Genomic DNA, 20,514 nt, shown 5'->3' with positions numbered 1-20,514 from the left:
TCCACTGGAATGTGGTTGCTTGGCGCGTAAATGGGCGATGATCGTTTTGCTTTCACACAGTCTTACTAAATGGAGACTTGCATTGAATATGTTGATGTGTTGCTCTAATTGTAGCATGCACTCTTTTGCTAATGTGTACATAATAAAGAAACGGTTATTTCCACACAAACTAAACTTGGGATTGCAGTCAAATTCCTTTTCATACATGTTATACCTCCAGGTATGCCATTTAAAAAAAACAAAAAAACATTAACCCTTTGAATCCTGCCTGTTACATGACTGATTGAAATTAGGCTTGCAGTTTGAAGGGTATAGAAAAGTTGATGTATTCTATGTATAATTCTCAACTAGAAATGAAATGGAGAGTGTTTTGGTTTTGTGTGAACATTTTTACATGGTGTAAAGTTACATTAGCAGACATTTAAATTTAGATTTTCCCCACTGATAATGTGTGTCTCGGCTCAAAATAGATACAGCTACCTTATTCATACAACTATTTAAACTGTCTGGTATTATTATGTGTAATTGATATTGCTCTGGCTCATACTAATGATAGCAGGACGCAGAAAAAAATGTAAGTTGTCAAATTGTGACCAGTGGCAAAACACTCATTTTTGAATAGCTAACTGAGTCTAATTATAAAACTGCAGATTTCAAAGCGTTGTTGCATTAAAAGAACCAAATTACCTATTACACATTTATTCTTGGTATATCATATCCTTTTCCCAAACAATTGCATGTTCGTGATTTTTATATATTCATCTCTTATCAAAATTACTGTTGTTTGCAGTTTTTTTAACTGATTTTCCCCACTGGTTACAGGTAAGACCAAAAATTAATGCCATACTTTACTTAAAATTAAAATAGGAAAAATAAGACATTAAGTTTGTTTCATGCTCACTTAGATGAAAAAAAAAGAAAAAAAAAAAAAGGTATTAGTTCCTCTGCAGAAAAATAATACTCTCCCACTCCAGATTTTGTAGTAGTAAATTTATTTGAAACAAAAGTATTCCAAGATATTTGGTCCCATGATAAAAAGTGACATTTAAAATAGTTAAATAATAAAATTTTGCAATAAACTAAAACATTTCAAAGGTTGCTAATCCTATCAAATGTGGTACAGCCGGGGTGTTTAACCTTTAAAGTACATCCAAGTGCATTACAGTAGTGATAGACCACTTGTGTGAAATAAAACAAAAGATGGGTGCTTGAACTGAACACTAAGATTGGCCTAATAATCAAATTAAATTCTTAAAGCAATAGCAACTTTTTTTTTTTTTTTTTTTTATAGTTTAGAGATGCAAATTTTCTGAAACTGAACAGCAGCCGAATAAAATATTCCAGCCTATTAATATATAAAACATAGAAAAAGTACCAAATGAATTAAAATGTCATAAAACTAGGCTTGAAGAGACAGTAAGAGCTCTAGTGTATCATCTAGACTAGAGAAACCTTATGAATAACCTGCCAACTACTTGGTTTTTAAGTTCATTTGCATTAATAGGCACGTGTATAAGCTGAAAGCATGAAAAAAAAAAATTGCACAAAAGACAGACGGAGACTACATGAAAATACGCTGGTGCTTCTGGGAAATGAAAGTTCATGGACATCTAATGTATCACTCAGACCACATCGTCCTCATCGTAATAGTGACGGTTCCTCTTAATGAGGTCCTCCACAGAGAAATCAGCTCTGTCTTCCTCAGCTTCTTCTCCATCCCAAAAGCCCACATCTTGTGAGGCTTGGTTCTCCTCAGGATCCAACCCAGACTCGCTCTCGGGCGACGATGAAGGACTGTTAACCGGTGAGCTGCATTTTAGGGAGGAAAGTTCCTCTTCTTGTGCTTCCACTTTCTCCTCCTGGTCCATCTTTTCCTCATTGTGTTCCTCCTCGGTTTCCGTTTCACCTTGTTCCTCCTCTTCTGACTGGTTGTGTTCGGTCATGTCCTCGGAAGAGATCACCGTGTCGGTGGTGGAAGAAACGGGTGACATTTCCTCCTCCGAGCTTGGCTTCTCAATTGAAGGAGATCTTTGGCATATCTTGCTGGGTTGAGTGGCCGGCGCAGAGCTGAAGATGGAAAACGGCTTGCTTCTCTCCTTGAGCGAGACGCTCCTGCGAATCTTTGGGAGATCAGATTGGTCTGAGTTGCTTGATACCGTGTCGCCCTCTGGAGGCCACTTCGGGCGGATGGGCTTGATGCCACTGCCTTCTGTGGATCCACACACATGGGTTGCGCCCTCATCCCCTTCTGACTGCGGAGGCCAGGATATCTTGAGTCGTCCCGTCTCCAGTGGCTTCTCCGCCCTCTCAGAAGTGGCCTGGGTTCGGGTCTCTAAAGTGGCCGCAAGCACGTTAACTTTTACCAATGGAGACTCCTCTACTGTTGGGCTGGATGTGGTTTCTTGAGGTGACAGCTTCACTTGCTCCTCAGCTCCTTCTCCTCGCACCTCCCAAAGCTCTTTGTGGGGTCGGTGGCCAAAACCCTCATCATAATTGCCCTTGGCTTTAAACAGCTGGCAGAAGTGTGGCTTGCAGTAGACGTTGTTGTGCAAAGAGGCGTAGTTCACAAGACTGACCAAAAGAGGGCGGCAAAACAGTGATAGATTAGAAACAAACCAACTTTAACCATTTAAATACACAAGCGCTGTGCTAAATGACATTCTAGATATTTTTACTGACAAAAAAGTTATTTTTTTTAATCATGAATAACGCAGACAAGATGACCAAAAACTAAATATTTTATTTTAAAAAATTAAAAAGTAAAAGTATAATACCACATGACATGCACAACATTTATTTTATTTATGAAGAAAAAAATAACTATTCAGATTGGCTAAATTTGTGATGAAACAACCCAACCCTTTTTATTCTCGCGCTAACCGTGAATGTCGAAGATTCGATAAGTAGGCCTATAACATGTTTGTTAAAGTTTATCACAGCTGATGGAATGAGTAGTTAGTCAAATTTGAATTAACTGAGGTTTTTTCTGACTGGAGAGCTAAGTTTGAGTCGCGCGCACTTGCAGACCAAACGCGATAAACGGTCAACTAACGCCGGTAAACGGAGTCGCTTTTCTAGCTGGCTATATTCCATTCATCATATAAATATAATAATATTAAACACAAAACTTGCAGGAGCCGCTCCTGTGGATGACGACAGTGACTTTGAAACCTTCAAATTATAAATGGCTCATATCTTCATCTCTGTAAGTTACCGGAACTATTCATGAAATATTGACACTAGACGTGTGGTTTTCTCATAGTGACAGAGAACTAGTCCAGTACAGTTCAGTTCACACACAGCAGAATTTTGCCTCAAGTTGTGTTGTACGACCTGAAACCGGTTGCCACTTTTGTAAATAACCTCCGTGTGTGAACGTAAAACTCAGATAGAGAACTGACAACCTGCTGTGGACGTGCCAATATGATTGTTTCAGATAATTTAGTAGTTTATTTAAAAAAAAAAAAAAGACTAAAGATACTAGTAAAGTGAAACACACTAGCCTGTTAAATATCTAACCCCCAATGCATTCTATACATAATCAACATAAACATAGGCCTAGACTACATTGACGAGAATGCAACCATAGTTGAAACCAATATTGTATTTAGGTAGTGTACTCAATGTTATTTCAGAAGATTATTTTCAACATTTTTATGTGTGTAATACATGAAGTGTTTAAAATAGACTTTTTAAAAACTGTTTTCTAACAGTACAAGAATAAAAAAAAATCCAAACTGGAAATCAAAAAGTTGGTGAATGCTGGAGAAAATGCGGAAATGTAATGGCTGACCATTTTCACATCTTTTGGGACTGTAATATTATTCATACTTACTGGCAGGAGCTGAATAGAGATGTAAATGCAATAATGGGATTGAATCTTGAGTGTAATTTTAAAACAATATACTTGGGATTTTCTTCTTCAAAAATAACAAAGGAGGATATATACTTCTTTAATATACTATTAGCAACCAAGTAAGAAGGCCATTACAAGGAAATGTCTCAAAGAAGATCCCCTGTATGTGAATGGCAGGAAATTGTAAACGATGTGTACAGTATGGAAGTGCTGACCCTTTCCTTAGAACAACAATGCAACATGCTGGGGGAAATGGTTGAGAAGAGAAAAGATTTAATCTGTTACCTATGCACGTTTTTTTTTATTTTATTATTTCTTCTCCTCTTGTCTCTCTCCGTTGTCATTTTATATGAATCTGAATCATTTTTGACTCCTAATCAATAAACTGTGTCAGATATGTAACTCAACATAACTTTGTATGGCAAAATCTGATCGAAATCTAAATACACTACAACACTTTGCTGTATTTGGTGACCGATCGTATGTTATATTTATAAGTTGCTCTTAGGAATGTGTTCTTTTGTTCTGTATTTGTTTGGAAAAAAAAAAAAAATGGAGAAAAAAAATTCTAACAGTAAAATTAGATACCATTAAAAAATTATGACTAAAATAAATGAATATGACAAAATACTGACTAAGCATATATTTTTGTCAGTGGACAAAAACAGTAAAAGTAACAGTGGCTATGCATGGGGTGCGCAAACTTATGATCATCCTTCATCATAAATTGACAAACGGGACACCCTACAGTCAAGTGTTTCAGTATAGCATCAGGGCCATGGTAGAGTGCCTTGTCCTCACCTGAGTTTAGTGTTGCAGTAGGCACAGCGGAAGCAGGTGTTGTGGTAAATCTGCTGATTCGCTACAAGTTTCTCTAGTGGGTACACGGTCTTAAGGCACATGATGCAGGTTTCAAGGGCAGGCAAACGGAACGTCTACAAGTGCACAAAAACACATTCAGATGTTTTAGAAAAAAAAAATAAACTAAACGTCACTAAACTAAAAGATAAAAATAAAAGTTAATATTGATTGAATATTCTCACCCTAACAGTTTTAGGCTGGTTTTGTTCAGGACTTATAACAGAGCCTGTAAAATGAGAGAACAGTGTTGGCGTTTCAGCAAAACTCTCTCTAGATGGCGCTGACTTCCAAGTGACTAACAGTGCATGTATTTGATAAAGTTTAGTCATAAAAGAAAGCATGATCGGTTCTCACTGTGTGTCAGAATACTTAAAATATAGTTAAACTTAGATCAATAACAAGTAGAACATTCACTCATGATTTGTATGCAAGTATGGTTGCAAGAGACTCACCATTCCTGTCTGAATTGGGACTTTTCATAGTGTTGGATTCAGAGCCCTACAAGAAAGAAAGACCTATTAAGGCTACAGTGCCAGAAACATTACTACTTTAAAAAAAAAAAAAATTATAATCTGTTGTGTTAAAATGAAACTGCAGTTGTAACCCTTTCTGCTTTCATAATGTGACATCTGACTAAAACCTGATATTCAACAAAAATAAAGCACAGGAATTGACTGCATCATGAAAAGCAGGAGGAAGATTGGAGTGAGGTTGAAAAATCGAAGGGATTCAGCCAAAAACAAAGTCAGATGTGGGGGCAAGTTGTTTGATAAATGATTATGAAGGCAAAAAATGTGTATGTACACAAAGCCAGGATCGTATATTAACAAAAGCAAATAGGGTCTGTTCAGTCTGAGTATTTCATGTTGTCAGTTCTCACATCAGGAGACACTGGCGGCACATTTTCCTTCTGCTTCCCACTGTGACTGCGGACTTCATTGTCTGCTGGTTCACTCTGCCAGAACCAGGAACACAAAAAGGGAAAAGGTTATCTTTGTGCATGTGCTCCCTTAAAGGAACAGTTCACACAAAAATGAGCATTCGGTCATCATTTTATCATCCTGAAGGCATTCCAATCCAAAACTTTAGGATGCAACAAAAAGAATAACTTTTTAAACCGATTGCTTTTTGCTATTTTCCCATGCAAATGCAATGAATGAGGACTGGAATCATAAAACTTCAGAAAAGGGTTATCAAAGTACCATAAAATGGTCTATACGATGCTTGACTATAGAGAACTGTAAGTAACCTCTAGAAAAGCTGGCTAAAATTTGTCATTCTCTGATGATCCTGAAATCTAAATGAACCAGATCAGATCAGTCCAATTCATGCATTAATCATTAAGATGGGTTTTATGAACGGATTCATTCTTTTAATTCACAAATTGGACATAACTCATCTAAGGCCAACGTCAAGATTCTTGGGGATTTTTAGCAACTTAAAAGTTGCATGAAAAGTTTCAGTCCCTGTTTATTTTTAATTGGAAAAGCATGGAAAAAAGCAGTGAAGAAAGTCAGTCATACGGGTTTGGAACAAAAGGAGTAAATGATGACAGACTTCTCAATTTGGGGTGAACTGTCCCTTCAAACCAGATGCAAATAGTGTCATGTCAGCAGAAAGACTGAACATTTGCATGTGATGAAATTATAAAGAGTGATAGTATCTGAGGGAGTGTTTATGGTGAAGGGGGGTGGAGGGGGTTGTCACTCACAGTGGGGGAGGAAGGGAAATCGTGCTTAGTCACTGCTGCCTGGTACATGGCCATTCGGTCCCTGAGAGGGGTGGACTCCATTTTGACTGCAGAGTCAAGACTTTCTGTGAAGAACGGAAGAAAAGTAGTCAGATTAGTCAGTGGGGTCTCTAATAACAATGAAATACAATGGAAAAAAGTGTGCGTGCCACAAGGTCAAAGTGGGAATGGAAAATAGGAACTGCCACAGAACTGCCACAGCAATTTCCAGAAAGCGGATTCTTACAGTGTTGCAAAAAGGAAGCAGGAAGTTCAAGATGTGAGATCATGTAACTGAAAACATATTGAACAAGACCAGTGTGTTTGCTTAGTGCCGCTTTTGATTCTGTACCTTTATCTTCCATGTTCTCGGATCCACTGTCTCCTGTTTTCCCAGGCTCTCTGGACACCTAAACAGACAAAGAAACGTGTTAATGAAGAGTGCTAAGCACAGAGCAAGGACAAAGAGAGCGTTAAGAAGTCCTTCAAGTAAATGTGACTAGCCATTTGACACCCATTGTACTACTTGAATGCAAGGCATTTCAGAATCAAACAGGATATTCAATGTAATTTCATAGACTTTAAAGTCAGACCCAATGCAAATTTGATCTCATTGTCATTCTCCCCTCACAAATATTTCCTGTTTCTCATATGTCCTAGTGGCTGATAGGGACTGGGTAGTTGCTAAAGCATTGCTAGATGGTTTTTAAGAGTATTCTGGGTGGTTGCCATGATGTTAATGTGCAGTTGCTAAGGTGTTGCATGTTGCAGTTGGTAGGGTATTTCAGATGGTTGCTAGAATGTCACTAAGTGATCTGGGTGGTTGCTAAGGCATTGCAAAATAATCGCTAGGTGTTTTTTGTTTGTTTGTTTTTTTTAAACCACAAACTTAAATACCTATGACATTCTGGTATCTAGATATAGCTTGAGTCCTTCAGGGTTGCAAAGACCCACTCCCATTCATTACTGTTGCTATGTCTGACAAGCCATGCCACTCTCACACCATACATGTTCTCACGTCATACAAACACCGTTTTGTGGCTCGTTAATGTGTCATGACAGATCGCTGTAGCACCTCAGTTCAAGCGGCACGTGAACCGATCATCTCTTCCTCTATACTAGTTATAGCATGAAATAAACATGAATGAACATCAGAAGGTATCTTGTTTAAACTGCAGAAAGACGTCAATACACCTCTGTCTGGTTTGTTTGTCGGACAAAAATGGCAGATTCGGCATTATGATTGTTTAGAACGACTGTCTATCAAACTCCCTGCGAAGGGTCGATTGCTTCTTAAAACTTGCCCAATCATGGCCAAAGCAAGCCCAGTCTTGTTTCAGGGGAAATTGACTAGGAAAATTGTGTTCTGGGGGTTCTTCTTGGTCAAAAATTATGTTCTGGGGTGCGTTAACCAAAAGCAATTATAGTCGCAAGTTCTGTCATTACCAATAAAGTTCAATGGAAGTAACAACCATAGTTATCTAACAATGCTTTTGGGAAGCGCACCCCCGGGCGGAAGATTTCACTTTAAATCAGAAAAAAAAAAACCTGCAGCAACAGTATGAAAGTAACCCAATTCTGCAGGAAAACTGAGGACTTGGCAACACCAAAGTTCTTCCTTCAAATGCAAGTCTCTAGGTTTTTTTTTTTTTTGTTGGCCAGCAAAAAATAAATAGATACAGATATCTTCATATTAAGCCTTATTCAGTGCAGGACAAAATTTCGCCCCAAAGTTTAACACTCTGGGTTAAGGGGTTTGTTGAAATCCCCCAACCCATGAGCTAAAGTAATACTTTTGTAAACAACACTAAGTAGCAAGGTGACAAGGGACATTTAAAGCCATGACAGCAGTGTTTAAACATGTCTCCTTCTCTGGCCGGCCAGCTCCTCCACTGGCATCAATAATCCTCTAATGAGCTCTGAGAGAGCCGTGGACAGACACCAGCGTCTGGCTTTACTGCCACAACACCACCAGCACACACAGCACAACCGCTCTCATGCAATTCTACACCCTCCAGACTGAGACACATGGAGACCAGAACAGCCCCTGTTACTAAATCCACAACATTAACCCAACAGTTTGAGACCCTGTTGATGTGGCGGAATTGTATGATGTGAAATATTAGATAAAATGAGCTGCTTTTGTCACAATGTTTGATCTGTAAACTTTTCAGTAAATTATTAATTAAAATCACGGGCAACATTTATAAAGTTAGACATCTGTTCCTGCTTACAACATTTTCTCTTCCATTTAATTGTTAGTTTTATTATATTAAATTATTGTATTTCTTTATGTGATATTACATCTTAGCTTTTGTATCAGAATATGACACTTAAACAAAAACCATTTAATTTTCAAGTGACTTGCAAATATAGACCTACAACAGTCAATCCCAGGACAAACACATCCTCCAAAAAGTCTGCTGTATCCATAGTCATTGTTCTCAGGAAAGCAGCACGACGGGAACTAAAACTGACATCATCCCACCCAACAGAGAGTTTCCACATGTAACAATAACAGTATCGATCTAAAAGCCACGTGTCTTACCTATTTAAAATCAGACAGACAACAACGGGCGGTCCGCCGTGATTCCTGGAGATTTACAGAGCCGAGTCTGTCTGCCTAAAGCCCGGCAGTGCTCTGAGAGCAGATTAGAGACGGTGAGCATGCCAGTGTTTTGCTGGCAGCAGCGGGAGAGATAGAGAGGGGGAGGGCTAAGAGGGTGGGGTGGGCAGCTGCTTGAACCTCTAAATCCAACAAGGGGGCTGAAACCGGCCCACCCCCAATCGTGGATTAGCCATCAGTGCAGCTGTGGGGGAACCAGCCAGACAGGCATCAGTGCAGCATCTCCAGGCTGGTGTGCCGACACCAGGGGAGTGGGAAATAAACAGTATAAAAGGCAAAGGCAGCGCAGCCATAGGGGGCATCAGCCCAGACAAAGACCCTCTTTTAATCCAAAACACACAAAAGATGGGAACATCTGAGCCACGGTCTGCCAGAAATGAGGAGTGTCCCATCACAGGATAAAATCTGTGACAAAGGATAAAATATATACAGTACACGTATATTATCACTTTCATTTAATTTAATCCTTGAAATAAAGTGGCAAAAGGAAGATATTTTTAAAAATTTGTGGATCATGCAAGATTTAATCATTTAATAAATTATCTATACATTTACATACTTTATTATTATAAAAAACACTTTTCATTATTATTCTGTTATTTTAGCATCATTGAGATACTATTATATTTTATTAATTTTGCATCAGTTTTATTTTTATAATTGTCAATTTTCATTTTAGCTAGTTTTACAAATTTTGTTGTTTTTGTAATTTTTATTTCAGATTTAGTTTCTTTAGTGCAGTTAACTAATAATATATATATATATATATATATATATATATATATATATATATATATATATATATATATATATATATATATATATATATATATATATAATTATTATTAAAGCAAAATAATTAAATGAAAAACGGACGCACACTGGATGGCAAAATTCTAGATTCTTATGAAATGTGTCCACCCTTCAGACTCTGCATGTCATCACATCTAGTCATATCTGGAATTTCTCTTTATTAACTGCTTTTCTTGGCAGTTCATTACTCCATTCATCTCTCAAAGTAGCCCAAATTCAATATCCAGCGACATCTCTGCAGCAGATTTAAAAATAAATAAAAACTGCTGGAGGAGTTGGATGATGAATTCAAATCATTTCAGCCAGTCTCTCTCCCTCATGACCATCCCCCTCAGGTTAAAGGAGAGAAGTTTGGCTGAGATGGGAGCAGAGATCTTGAACCCTTCAGTGATCATGTGGACGGTTCTCTCATGACATCAGCCCCCCGGTGAGAACAGCAAAGACTTTTAATGAGAGCAACCTTATCCCGTTTAATGATGAAAATGTCTTTTGAGAGGGTGAGGAGTTTGAGTTTAGCTCAAAAAATTAATTGTAATTATTCAGGTGTCACTACTATGTCAAAAATGTAAAAAAAATAAATAAATAAATAAAAAGGCACAACAAATGTAATCTGCTACAACCAGATCTTTGAGTGAGTTGAAGAACCGAATCAGTGTCCAGTGTTCTATAGAGTCATTTCTTTTCCATGAAATGTCTAGTTGGACTAAACTATTCACAAATTTAAATTAATAATGGAAAGTTTGGATTAGGGATGGGAAAAAGTCTCTAACCCCAATAAGTGATGTTTGTCTTTGCAAGAACCACTAAGTATGGTGTGGATCTAGGTTGCATGTTGGGACGTTTTGAACCACTAGTGATGCAGTGGTGACGGTACAATGGGAAAAATGCTTTCAGTTTCAGTCTTTCCCTCTCCTCCACCCACGTAACTTCAAAACGGCTTACTCTTTTGCAGATAAAATGTTGGCCACGACTCCCTTCGCAGGCCATGGAACAAACAAGAGACACCATTGTGTACGGTGAGATCCCAGTACATTGAACATTTCAAACACCTTTGTGAAAAATTAGATTAAAAAAATAAAGCAAACTGTCAGATGAAGACAAGACTAAAAAGACACCACAAGAATGTTCCCGTCATCTTTAACCACACAGACTAGCAGAGAACAATAGATCCGAGATTCAAATCAGTGGATCTTGTTTCAAAAGAAGCTTTAGTAAAACTAGACTTCCACATCTTCTGACAAAATTGAATACAGCATCGTTAGAGTGTTGTTGTTTTTCTAAATCCAAGTATGAACAATAGGAGAAGTACTGCTAGAATTAGCAAGCTGCACTAAGATTTAATGCAAGGTTACAGAACACAAGTTAACAATAGTTGTCCTGCAGGCTGTTTAGCAGAGCAGTGAAGCTACAGAAACAACCTTAAAGCTCAGAGGGAGACTGGAGGAGCACACTGGTGTCTTCATGATCACAGACCATGTGACTCACAGCATGACCAGTCTCTTGAATGTTTTGAATACAAGGAGATATCCAGCCAGCAGAACAGACAGATGCACTTTGATCAAGTCGTCTTGATCACAGTAATTAATCAAACTTTAATATACTTCAAGGGGACATAGGAGTAGACCTAATACTGTACATACTAGACTTACAACATGAGTCACAATTCAGAACATCCTCCCCAGTCCAACCTGAACATTTATGAATGTGAACAAAGCTGCAAAAACAGGCCATTCAGAAATTATAAGTTATAGTTGGTAATAGTTTTTAAAACAAGTCTCTTATGCTCACCAAGGGTGCTATTATTTGATCAAAAACAGTACTATTCTGAAATAGTATTACAATTTTAAAACGACTATCCTCTTATTTTAATACATTTTAAAATGTAATTTATTCCTGTGATGCAAAGCTGAATTTTCAGCATCAATACTCCAGTCTTCAGTTTCACAGAAATCATTCTAATATACTGATTATTTTGGTCCAAGAAGTCTCAATTAACATTTATAAGATGGAAAAAAAATATTATAATTTTAAAAAGTTGGGCTGATGAGCTTTTAAATTGCACACACACTTTCAGTTCATTCACACAATTAGTGTTATCTACTAAATTGACAAGATGCCCAATTAAGATAATATGCACCAATTTAGATAATATTTGTACTTACATTGTTGTGAAAGATCTCGCCTTTCTCAAACATCATCTTCAGACTGTTGAGAGGCACTGTGGGCTTTTCGATGAGCATGTCTCTTTGCGTCCACTTCTCCATCGCCTGGTCACTGTCGCTCAACAACTGGGTCTCTGTGCTGTCTGTGGACTCCAGTGAGGTGTTAACACCGGGACCTAAAGGCTGTCGCTGATGGTTCTCCTGCTGTGTGGAGTGTGTTTTGGGTTCTAGAGATGTAGGCGTTTCCGCTGGTTGTTCCCAGAGCTGCTTTAGGACACTCAGATTGCTGTTGCGCAAGGAAGGAGTCGACTTCTCTGGAGACTGTAAAGAAGAACAAAGAGGCTGTCAGTAGAGCATTCACTCCTGGGGTTTCTCAACTTTTAAACTAATCTCAACAGAAGACAATCCAGAGAATAGAGTCTGACTGTACTGATATATTACTAACTAAATTCAAACATAAAATACTAATTTAAATAACAGTATATACAGATTTAGTTATTTCAATCTTAAGTTTTGAATAAGACAGATTTAAATAAATTCTAAGATCTAATTAAAAATACTAATAAATACACTCATGATTAAAAATACATTACTGACTGAAAGTCTCCAGGGCTTTTATGACAATTTTGACACAGAAAACCTTTACAGAAACACCAAGGAAAAGCATTAAGCAGATATAAATGACAGAGTATCTTGTCAATATCTGGATTAGTAGCGATTAGCTAAACAAAATTTGTGTTAGTTTGTTAGGAAAAGGTTGACTACAAAAGCTTCAGAAACCTGGCAAATGGAAGGAGTGGCTCCCTCAGACTGTGCTGGTGGAAATGAGGGGGAAAAAATGCAGCACCAGATGCTAGTCTTTAGAAAATATCTGCATGAGGGAACTAGGCCAACCCCCTTACAACAGGACAGACGAACCAGGAAGAACATAAAAGGGGAAGTAGTGACTGGAAATGGGGGGAAAAAAAATAAAGTTTGTGAAAGATATTACAAGCTTAGTCACGTCCAGGTTGTGTGAGTTAACATTTAAGTTTCAATTTAACAAAAAGTATTTTAAAACTTAAGTTTGTTTAATGGTTAATGAAATATAAACTGATAAAAATAGACTTTAAATTTAAAATAATATTATTTATTTAGACTATAATTTAGTGCTAAAATATTTAGAATTCTGAACACAGATATGAATTACTTTCAGGGAAAAAAAGTACTTATGAGCTTAATTTCAGAACACTAAAGACTGGAAAACAATGTTATGTTTTAAGAAGTTTTTTTTATAAATAGAACCCCCCCCCCCCCCCCTCCTCCCAAGCTAAGAGTTTGAAAATCTATTTACCTTTTAAGTATAACTCATTGTTGTGGTGTGCTTACGTGCAAAAGCAACTAAAGCATGCTAATTTGACCCTAGTTTCTTCCCTTTAATGCATGCTACAACAGCTCACATACTTCTGGCTGATGTTAAAATATCTTCTGGAGTCAGCTATTCAAATTCCAGACAATTATGAGGCCTGACACAAACACACTGAACCAATTGGCAAAACAATGCAAGGCATCCACACAGTGGGGCAGAAAGCAAACCCTTTGATTTAAAAAAAAATTAGATTTAACAAAACCCCAATGCAAAACCTTCATAACACGAAACCGCTGCATTGTCTTTCAAATACAGTCATATAGTTCATACCTACATCCACAAGAGTATCATCCTGCTCATCCTCATTTCTGCAACTCCTGACAAACTCTTACACCAATTACTGAAGCTTCCGCAGTGTTTTATTTATGAAGAAACACTACCATTCAGAAGACCCAGATTGACTGGACCAGTTATGTAAAGCGCATGGGAATTACCTGCAGATTAAGACGTCTAAATAGGGATTGAGATGACTGGACACTGAATGCATGTGTGTCTAAACAGCAGCAGCAGTAGTTTAGTAGGGCAGTTTTCAGATAGAAAACTAGATAATGAATAGTAAGGTGGTGCGAACTTACTTTTTTCTTGTCTGAACTTGTTTCTTCTGCTGCTTTCTGGTACCTGAGAAGAAATGAAGCAGAAGAGTTGATCACTAAGATGAAACACAGGTAGCTAGTTTCTATGAATTTTAAAAACTAATTATCAGAAGCTTGACTTTTATATTCTGAGATATATCTCCTTTTATCTGCCTAAAGACTAAAAGATCCCTTTTGATCATTGATGGCTCCTAGTGGTCACATGTAGGAGTGCTGATGAACTGGACCGTCTTGATTTTGCTTCCAGTTTTATTTTTACGGCTCGTTAAAAACAAAACTTGAAATCTAGCCTAAAGGAGTTTCAGATACACTAACCACCTGTTGGAGGGACTTTTCCCAAGCACTGAAAGCAGGAAGTTCATCTGATTTCCAAAGGAAATCCACATTCAAACTAACCGCTGGCTCTAAATGTAGGTTAGTTGGAAGGAAAAACAGTGATAAAGACTACAAAAGTGATGATAATCATAGTCCTGCAAGCCTGAACAAATGCAACCGTTTAAACCAGAAGAATACCAAACACATGATTTCTATTTGCCCAAACTTATCACAGGTCAGTAATCAGATTCAAAACCATTTAATCCTTCGCTTTGAATTCTTTAATGCTCACTAAGCCAGCTGGCAAATCTACAGTACTTGGGATGGTGAAGTCATTGCTGTAGGTGTAGAAAGGAAGCCAAAAGCAGAACACTGGAAAAGACATTAGAAAATCTGACAGGAGATGAACTGGAACAACTCCAGATGCTCTGAGAAATTCCTCCGCACAGGAAATACACTGACCAAGCTGAGTCGGGCAGCAGACATGTAGCTGTAAATCAAGCATGTACGCTAGCGGTCCAATATCTGAGACCTGACTGAAAATGAGGAATTCAGTATGGAACTTCAATCTGAAGAGATTTAGAGTTCTGACATTTTTAAAACAAGAAATGAGTAAGTATTTGGAATTTTCATAGGTCAGTAATTAAATGCAAGTAAACTTGTCATTTATGTAAAGTAGCCTATATGATTTGTAATTAAATTAAATTTCACTAAAATGCACCTCAAATAATTTGACCGTGTCTGGGTGTTGACAGCATCACTATAGGATTTGACAGCACTTTCTGCTGATGAACTTCCTGATAATGTTGGAGCAGAGGTCTGAACATCATAAACCAATTTAGAACAAAACAGCAGCTTTTAAAACCGGTCTAAATAGCACTAAAAGAGTGATAAAGTGAGAGCAAATTGGAGAGGTTAAAGGACAAGTGAGATCAGTTTTAGACATGCAAATCCTGAAATTTGCTTACTTGGAAAATCGCTCAGCAATGGCCGTGTTTTTGCCTCGCACACCAACAATGGAGAGCTCCTTTGCTGTAACTCGCAAGGACTGTGAGGCCCATTGCCCACGATGAAATGAACTGACTGCCATCTTGGTTTCCTGATGCCTTCAGTAGGATTTCTGTTAGGACAGAGGCATTTCAAATATTAGTTTAGTTCATTTCATTTATTTATGCAGGGACAATGCACAACAAAAGTGTTGTGCCAGAGTTAGCTATAAAGCATCTGCAGTCCCTGGGCAGAATGTTGTTATAAAATTGCAATATTCAGTCACAAACAATACAATTCGTACAACATCACATTATAATCAAGTCAATGATCCCATTTGATTTAAGCATAGTTTTTAAAATACTAAATGTTGTAAACTCTGTTGTAAACGGGTATTAAATTCCATCTTTCTGCTGATTGTTAAAATGAAGACAAATAACTTGCTCCTTTGATGATTATATAGCCAAACCAGGAGTTTTTAAACCAAGACTCTCAGAAACCCCCCCAATATATGGAAAAGCTAGATTTTTCAGTACCACTTATTAAACTATTAAAATCCATTACAATATCAGATGATAAAATAATGATTTTTCCAATACGCTCTTAAATATAAAGGCTCTATATTGGCATTGATGGTTCCATGAAGAACCTTTAACATCCATGAACCTTCAAAAGGTTCTTTATGGTGGAAAAAGGTTCTTTAAACTCTTAAAAATAAAGGTTCTAAAAGGCAGCAAAGCCATAGAAGAAACATTTTGGTGCCTCAAAGATCCTTTCAGTGATCGGTACTTAGAAGAACCATTTTTTCTTAATGTGAAGCACATTTTTTTTTAAAAATCTAAAGAACCTTTTTCCACTATAAAGAAAAAAAAGCTGGCCCGATCCAATGCATTGCAAAAAAAAAAAAAAAGGCATCCAATTATACTCGAGGCAAATCAAATGCGTCATGACATTCAAAAGCGGGAGAAATTATTCTTTTCCTATACCACTCTTGAATGAGTCATCATTCGGTGTCAGTGCACAACACCTGTAGCTGCTCACCTGATCATTCAGACATGCTCAGACATATGCCTGATATGACAGAAAACAGCAAAACAATTCTCTTATCACATGAGGTCATGCCTGTTACAAACTTCACAGGAAACCGATCATCTGTGGGCAACTGCAAACCTCTCCTTACCCGTGAAATGATCACATACACACAGGTGAGAGTCTTATATGAATAGACAGAAACTGCTGGAAATGATCCATGCAAAGATAAGGATCAGAAAGGAATTTTCCTCGCCAGTGATTTTCTCAGTAAATAACTATAATTAGGTTTCAATAATACTAATACCTCAAATTAGCCAGCATTTTAATGATTAACTTTAGAAATATATAAATTCAAACATGTTCTCCACCATGCACAGTTGAGCAAAGAGCTTTGTTTTGGGTAATACAAGAAAGAAGCAGATTCACAGTTAAAACGCCACTGAAGCTGCTGAGACAGCAACTGAGTCATCATTACCTCAGATTACTCCACTTACATAAAACCATAAACAGAGTTTGAATATGCTATATTGTCTGTTGCCTGAGAAAGAATCCTATCACAGGAACCCAAAAATGAGCTTTATTAAGTTTTAATACTCTGAGAGATCTATGTTTTCTCAAGGATCTCTCGTATTGAGACATTAGGATGTGACTCAGAAGATGAGACACTCTCTCTCATCTTATAAATCAGGACTTCTTAAGTCAACAAATTACAGTCGAGGGCTTTCCAAAATTGCTGATTTGCTTCAAGTAGACTCATCCATTCAGCATAAACGCAATGTGCTTCTGCTTAAATGACATGGGAACATTCTGATGGATTCAATGAAGCAGAAATATCAGACTCAGGTCACATCAGCATGCTTAGACAAGTCTGCACTTTATTCCCAGAGGTTTGACTTACCCTTGCGCTCCGCTTTTAATCATATCATCAGAAAGGTTCCAACATCTTTTGACCAATACATTTTCAATACTTCACCCAGTCATTATTGTCTTTTAAAAACCACAAAAAGCAACTTATAGCTAGTCAAAATGCTTTTCGGTATTAAAAATTCATAAGTTTATTCATCACAGTTTAAAAAAAAAAAAAAAAAAAAAAAAAATAATATATATATATATATATATATATATATATATATATATATATATATATATATATATATATATATATATATATATATATATATATATATATATATATATATATTTTCTCAGAATCATGTTTCAAATGAATGCACATTTTCTTTTAAATTGCTAAGATTATTTCAAAATAAAAATATTCTGAAATATTTTGTTGTTTAGTTATTTTTTATTCATAATGGATGCAATTCACAAATAATGCTGAAATGTGCTCATTTAACTTTGATTACAAATAACATTGATAACATATTTAGCATTGAACTACATATTACAACTCTCAACCCGTTTTACACAAAAAATGACTTTCTAAAATTAACAAATGCAGTATCTTGATGTAATACGGTTTTTATTTTTTTCCTTACATTTTACTGAAAAGAAAGCTGTCCCTTTTAAAATCACTCAGCAAGTTAGATAAATCAGCTGGTGAGACCATTGAAAGCAAAGTGAAAAGTGAGAGGCAGCTCAATCAAACAAAACCATGAAGCATGCATTCAAAATGCAAAACATGACAAGCTTATGTTCCCTCTGAACTCAACTCATCAACACAAACAAAGGCCCATGAATTACACATCAAAACATACTTACTTTAAATTTGCAGTCTTTCAGTGGAAGTGCTGGGAGTTTTCTGTCTGGCCTCTCAATGCTCTGAACACTCTGCCTCTGCTCACTCTCACATTGTTTATGAGTGAGGAAATATACTGACTCCTCTCAGCCAATGGGAAGAGAGCTGCTTTGCACCTAGCAGGTAAGGCTCCTCCCACTTCTGAGATCAGCAGTTCATCATCAGACTCTCAGCAGAAGAGACAGAAAGAGTGAGTCAACAAGGCCTCTACTCAGTCTGGGAATCCCACAGGATTCCTGGAAGTGAGCAAAAGTCCCCGCCTCCATGTCCTGCTCATATTTCACCCCAAAATCAAAAGAAAAAATTCATTAGGACAATAAAGATTGTAAGTTGTGTGCAGCATTTTTTTTTTCTTCACATTTTTTTTATTTTTCTTTTTTTTCCTTCATTGGACATTCTTATTAAATTCTCATCTAATATAAAATAAAACCGTGGGAACACAAAGCAGTGACGTCTCACAGAGGAGCCTGTCTAGGAGTCTTCAGGCAATAGATCACTTTTTTTAATCCCAGTCACATGGAAGTCTTGCTTGAGACTGTACACAACATTCCACAGTGTTATAGTATGCCTTTCAGCACATTTTATATATATATATATATATATATATGTGTGTGTGTGTGTGTGTGTGTGTGTGTGTTTCCTCAGGAAAAAAAAAAAAATTTTCAAAATAAAATTTCAGAAATTAATAAATGTAAAAAAAATATCTATTCTAAATAAAAATTCAAATATCAAATAATGTGAAATATTTTGTTGTTTAGTTATTTTTTTATATACTTTTATTTATTTTATCTTATTATTAGTTATTTCCAAATTTAAAATTTGTATACTTTAATGCCTTATTTTTCTTAAGGTGGCCAATAAAATTCTATAAAATATTCTCCTGGATTTGTCAAGCACTTTAGTTCAGAAGTTTTTGGTGTTTCATAAATGGAAAAGTGATGATGTTCCACTTTTTACTCAATTGTGTCATGTTGAGAACCAAGAGGGAATAAGTTATTATTATCATTTTTTATATAAATATGAGAATGGGCATATATGAACAAATATCATAAGTTGTTTATAGAAAAAAATATTAATATTATATAATGCATTTTTCCTGATTACCATTTTCTTATTTTGCTGAGCACATTTATTCACATTTTTTATAGATTTTGATAAAACAGAAATACAAATGAAATAATAATGAAACAGAACAAATATACATAATGAACACTAAAAGGAACTTTGTGGCTTTCATTTATGATCCACATCTGAAAAATCAAGCTTTATCACTAAGGAAACTTCCTCACAGAATCACAATCAGGCCATACATAGGCTATATCAGAGCCAGATGTTTATGATCAATTATAAAGAATGTAAACGCTGATCATCCAAAGTTTCTTATAGAATAATTTACTATTATATTTCTATCTGCAAGGTAGACGTGTGCAGCAATTGTTAAGCAGGTCAGAAGGTGGACACAAACAAACTGAGACGGAGATGCGACTAGTGCAGAGCAAATTTCTTCATTATTTCTGTCTCAGCGGTTTATCACTTCCCTAAGGCAGAATTATGATTTCATCATCACACTCTCATTCACGACTCATTTTAGAGTAACTGATGATTCATATCACAAATCAAGGATCAATTTTAAGTTCAGCATGTCAGTTCTCTAGAACAGAACAGAATTAATTAGTATAAAAAAAGATGGGGACGTTTAGAAATGAGTTGTTGATAGTGAAAGTTTGAGACACCCCTCGCTGCCAGTAGCCCCTCACTGCAGTCCACAAGATCCAGGGGGCGGGGTTGGATCCACATCTAGGGGGTGGAGATGGGTAGGTTTAGGTATAGGTGCGTTCGACTTGAAGCACGGCTACAGACGGTGGTCAACGAGAGTAGCCGCTTGCAGTCAGGGGCGGAGTTGAAAACGGAGTCGTCAAGTCGGACACTTCGGGGCTCTCGTAGTTTGCTGCATCTACCTCAGTCATGGCAGATCACGTGTCGTTTGCTTGCTTTATTGCAGACGAACTGGAAGCTATAAAAATGCCGTTATTGTTGTATGAAATTGAGCACAATGAGCAACGAAAGTGAGTAAAGGTTCAATGTAACAAGTATTGTTTTTATATCCAAAGGGACATGGGAACATACCCAACACCAGTGTGACTCGTTATTTCTAATACTAACCAATCAATGCAATTACACTTAACAATTTTCATTAGAAGTGATTCTTTTTTTATTACTATGTTGGTTTATGTTTTAATAAACCTTTAAGATGTAATATTTTTAAAGGGTGTCATCACGACAGAAACAAGTTTTAAGTAAATAAACAGAACATATTGAAAATTTGACTTGTGCAGTGATTCATTATGTGTGTTTTTGCTACTGCAACTTAATAAA

The 20,514-nt window shown here is 36.7% G+C and overlaps 1 protein-coding gene across 1 annotated transcript; it reads right to left on the bottom strand.

The window, feature by feature from the left end:
* Positions 1 to 972: 972 nt before the first annotated feature.
* On the bottom strand, positions 973 to 18,363 carry LOC306860885 (LIM domain and actin-binding protein 1-like). The gene is made up of 11 exons (XM_079402887.1): positions 18,102 to 18,363; positions 15,332 to 15,483; positions 14,031 to 14,073; positions 12,048 to 12,368; positions 6,799 to 6,856; positions 6,429 to 6,532; positions 5,598 to 5,672; positions 5,170 to 5,215; positions 4,900 to 4,943; positions 4,658 to 4,791; positions 973 to 2,571 (listed from the first exon to the last, which is right to left on the bottom strand). Exons 2-11 carry the CDS (start codon positions 15,451 to 15,453, stop codon positions 1,623 to 1,625), a joined length of 1,896 nt encoding a protein of 631 aa, XP_079259013.1. The 5' UTR covers positions 15,454 to 15,483; positions 18,102 to 18,363; the 3' UTR covers positions 973 to 1,622.
* Between the last annotated feature and the right edge of the window lie 2,151 nt (positions 18,364 to 20,514).

The sequence above is a fragment of the Barbus barbus genome (assembly GCF_936440315.1).
Source record: "Barbus barbus genome assembly, chromosome: 41".
NCBI lineage: Eukaryota > Metazoa > Chordata > Actinopteri > Cypriniformes > Cyprinidae > Barbus > Barbus barbus.
This window is presented reverse-complemented; position numbering and strand designations above follow the sequence as displayed.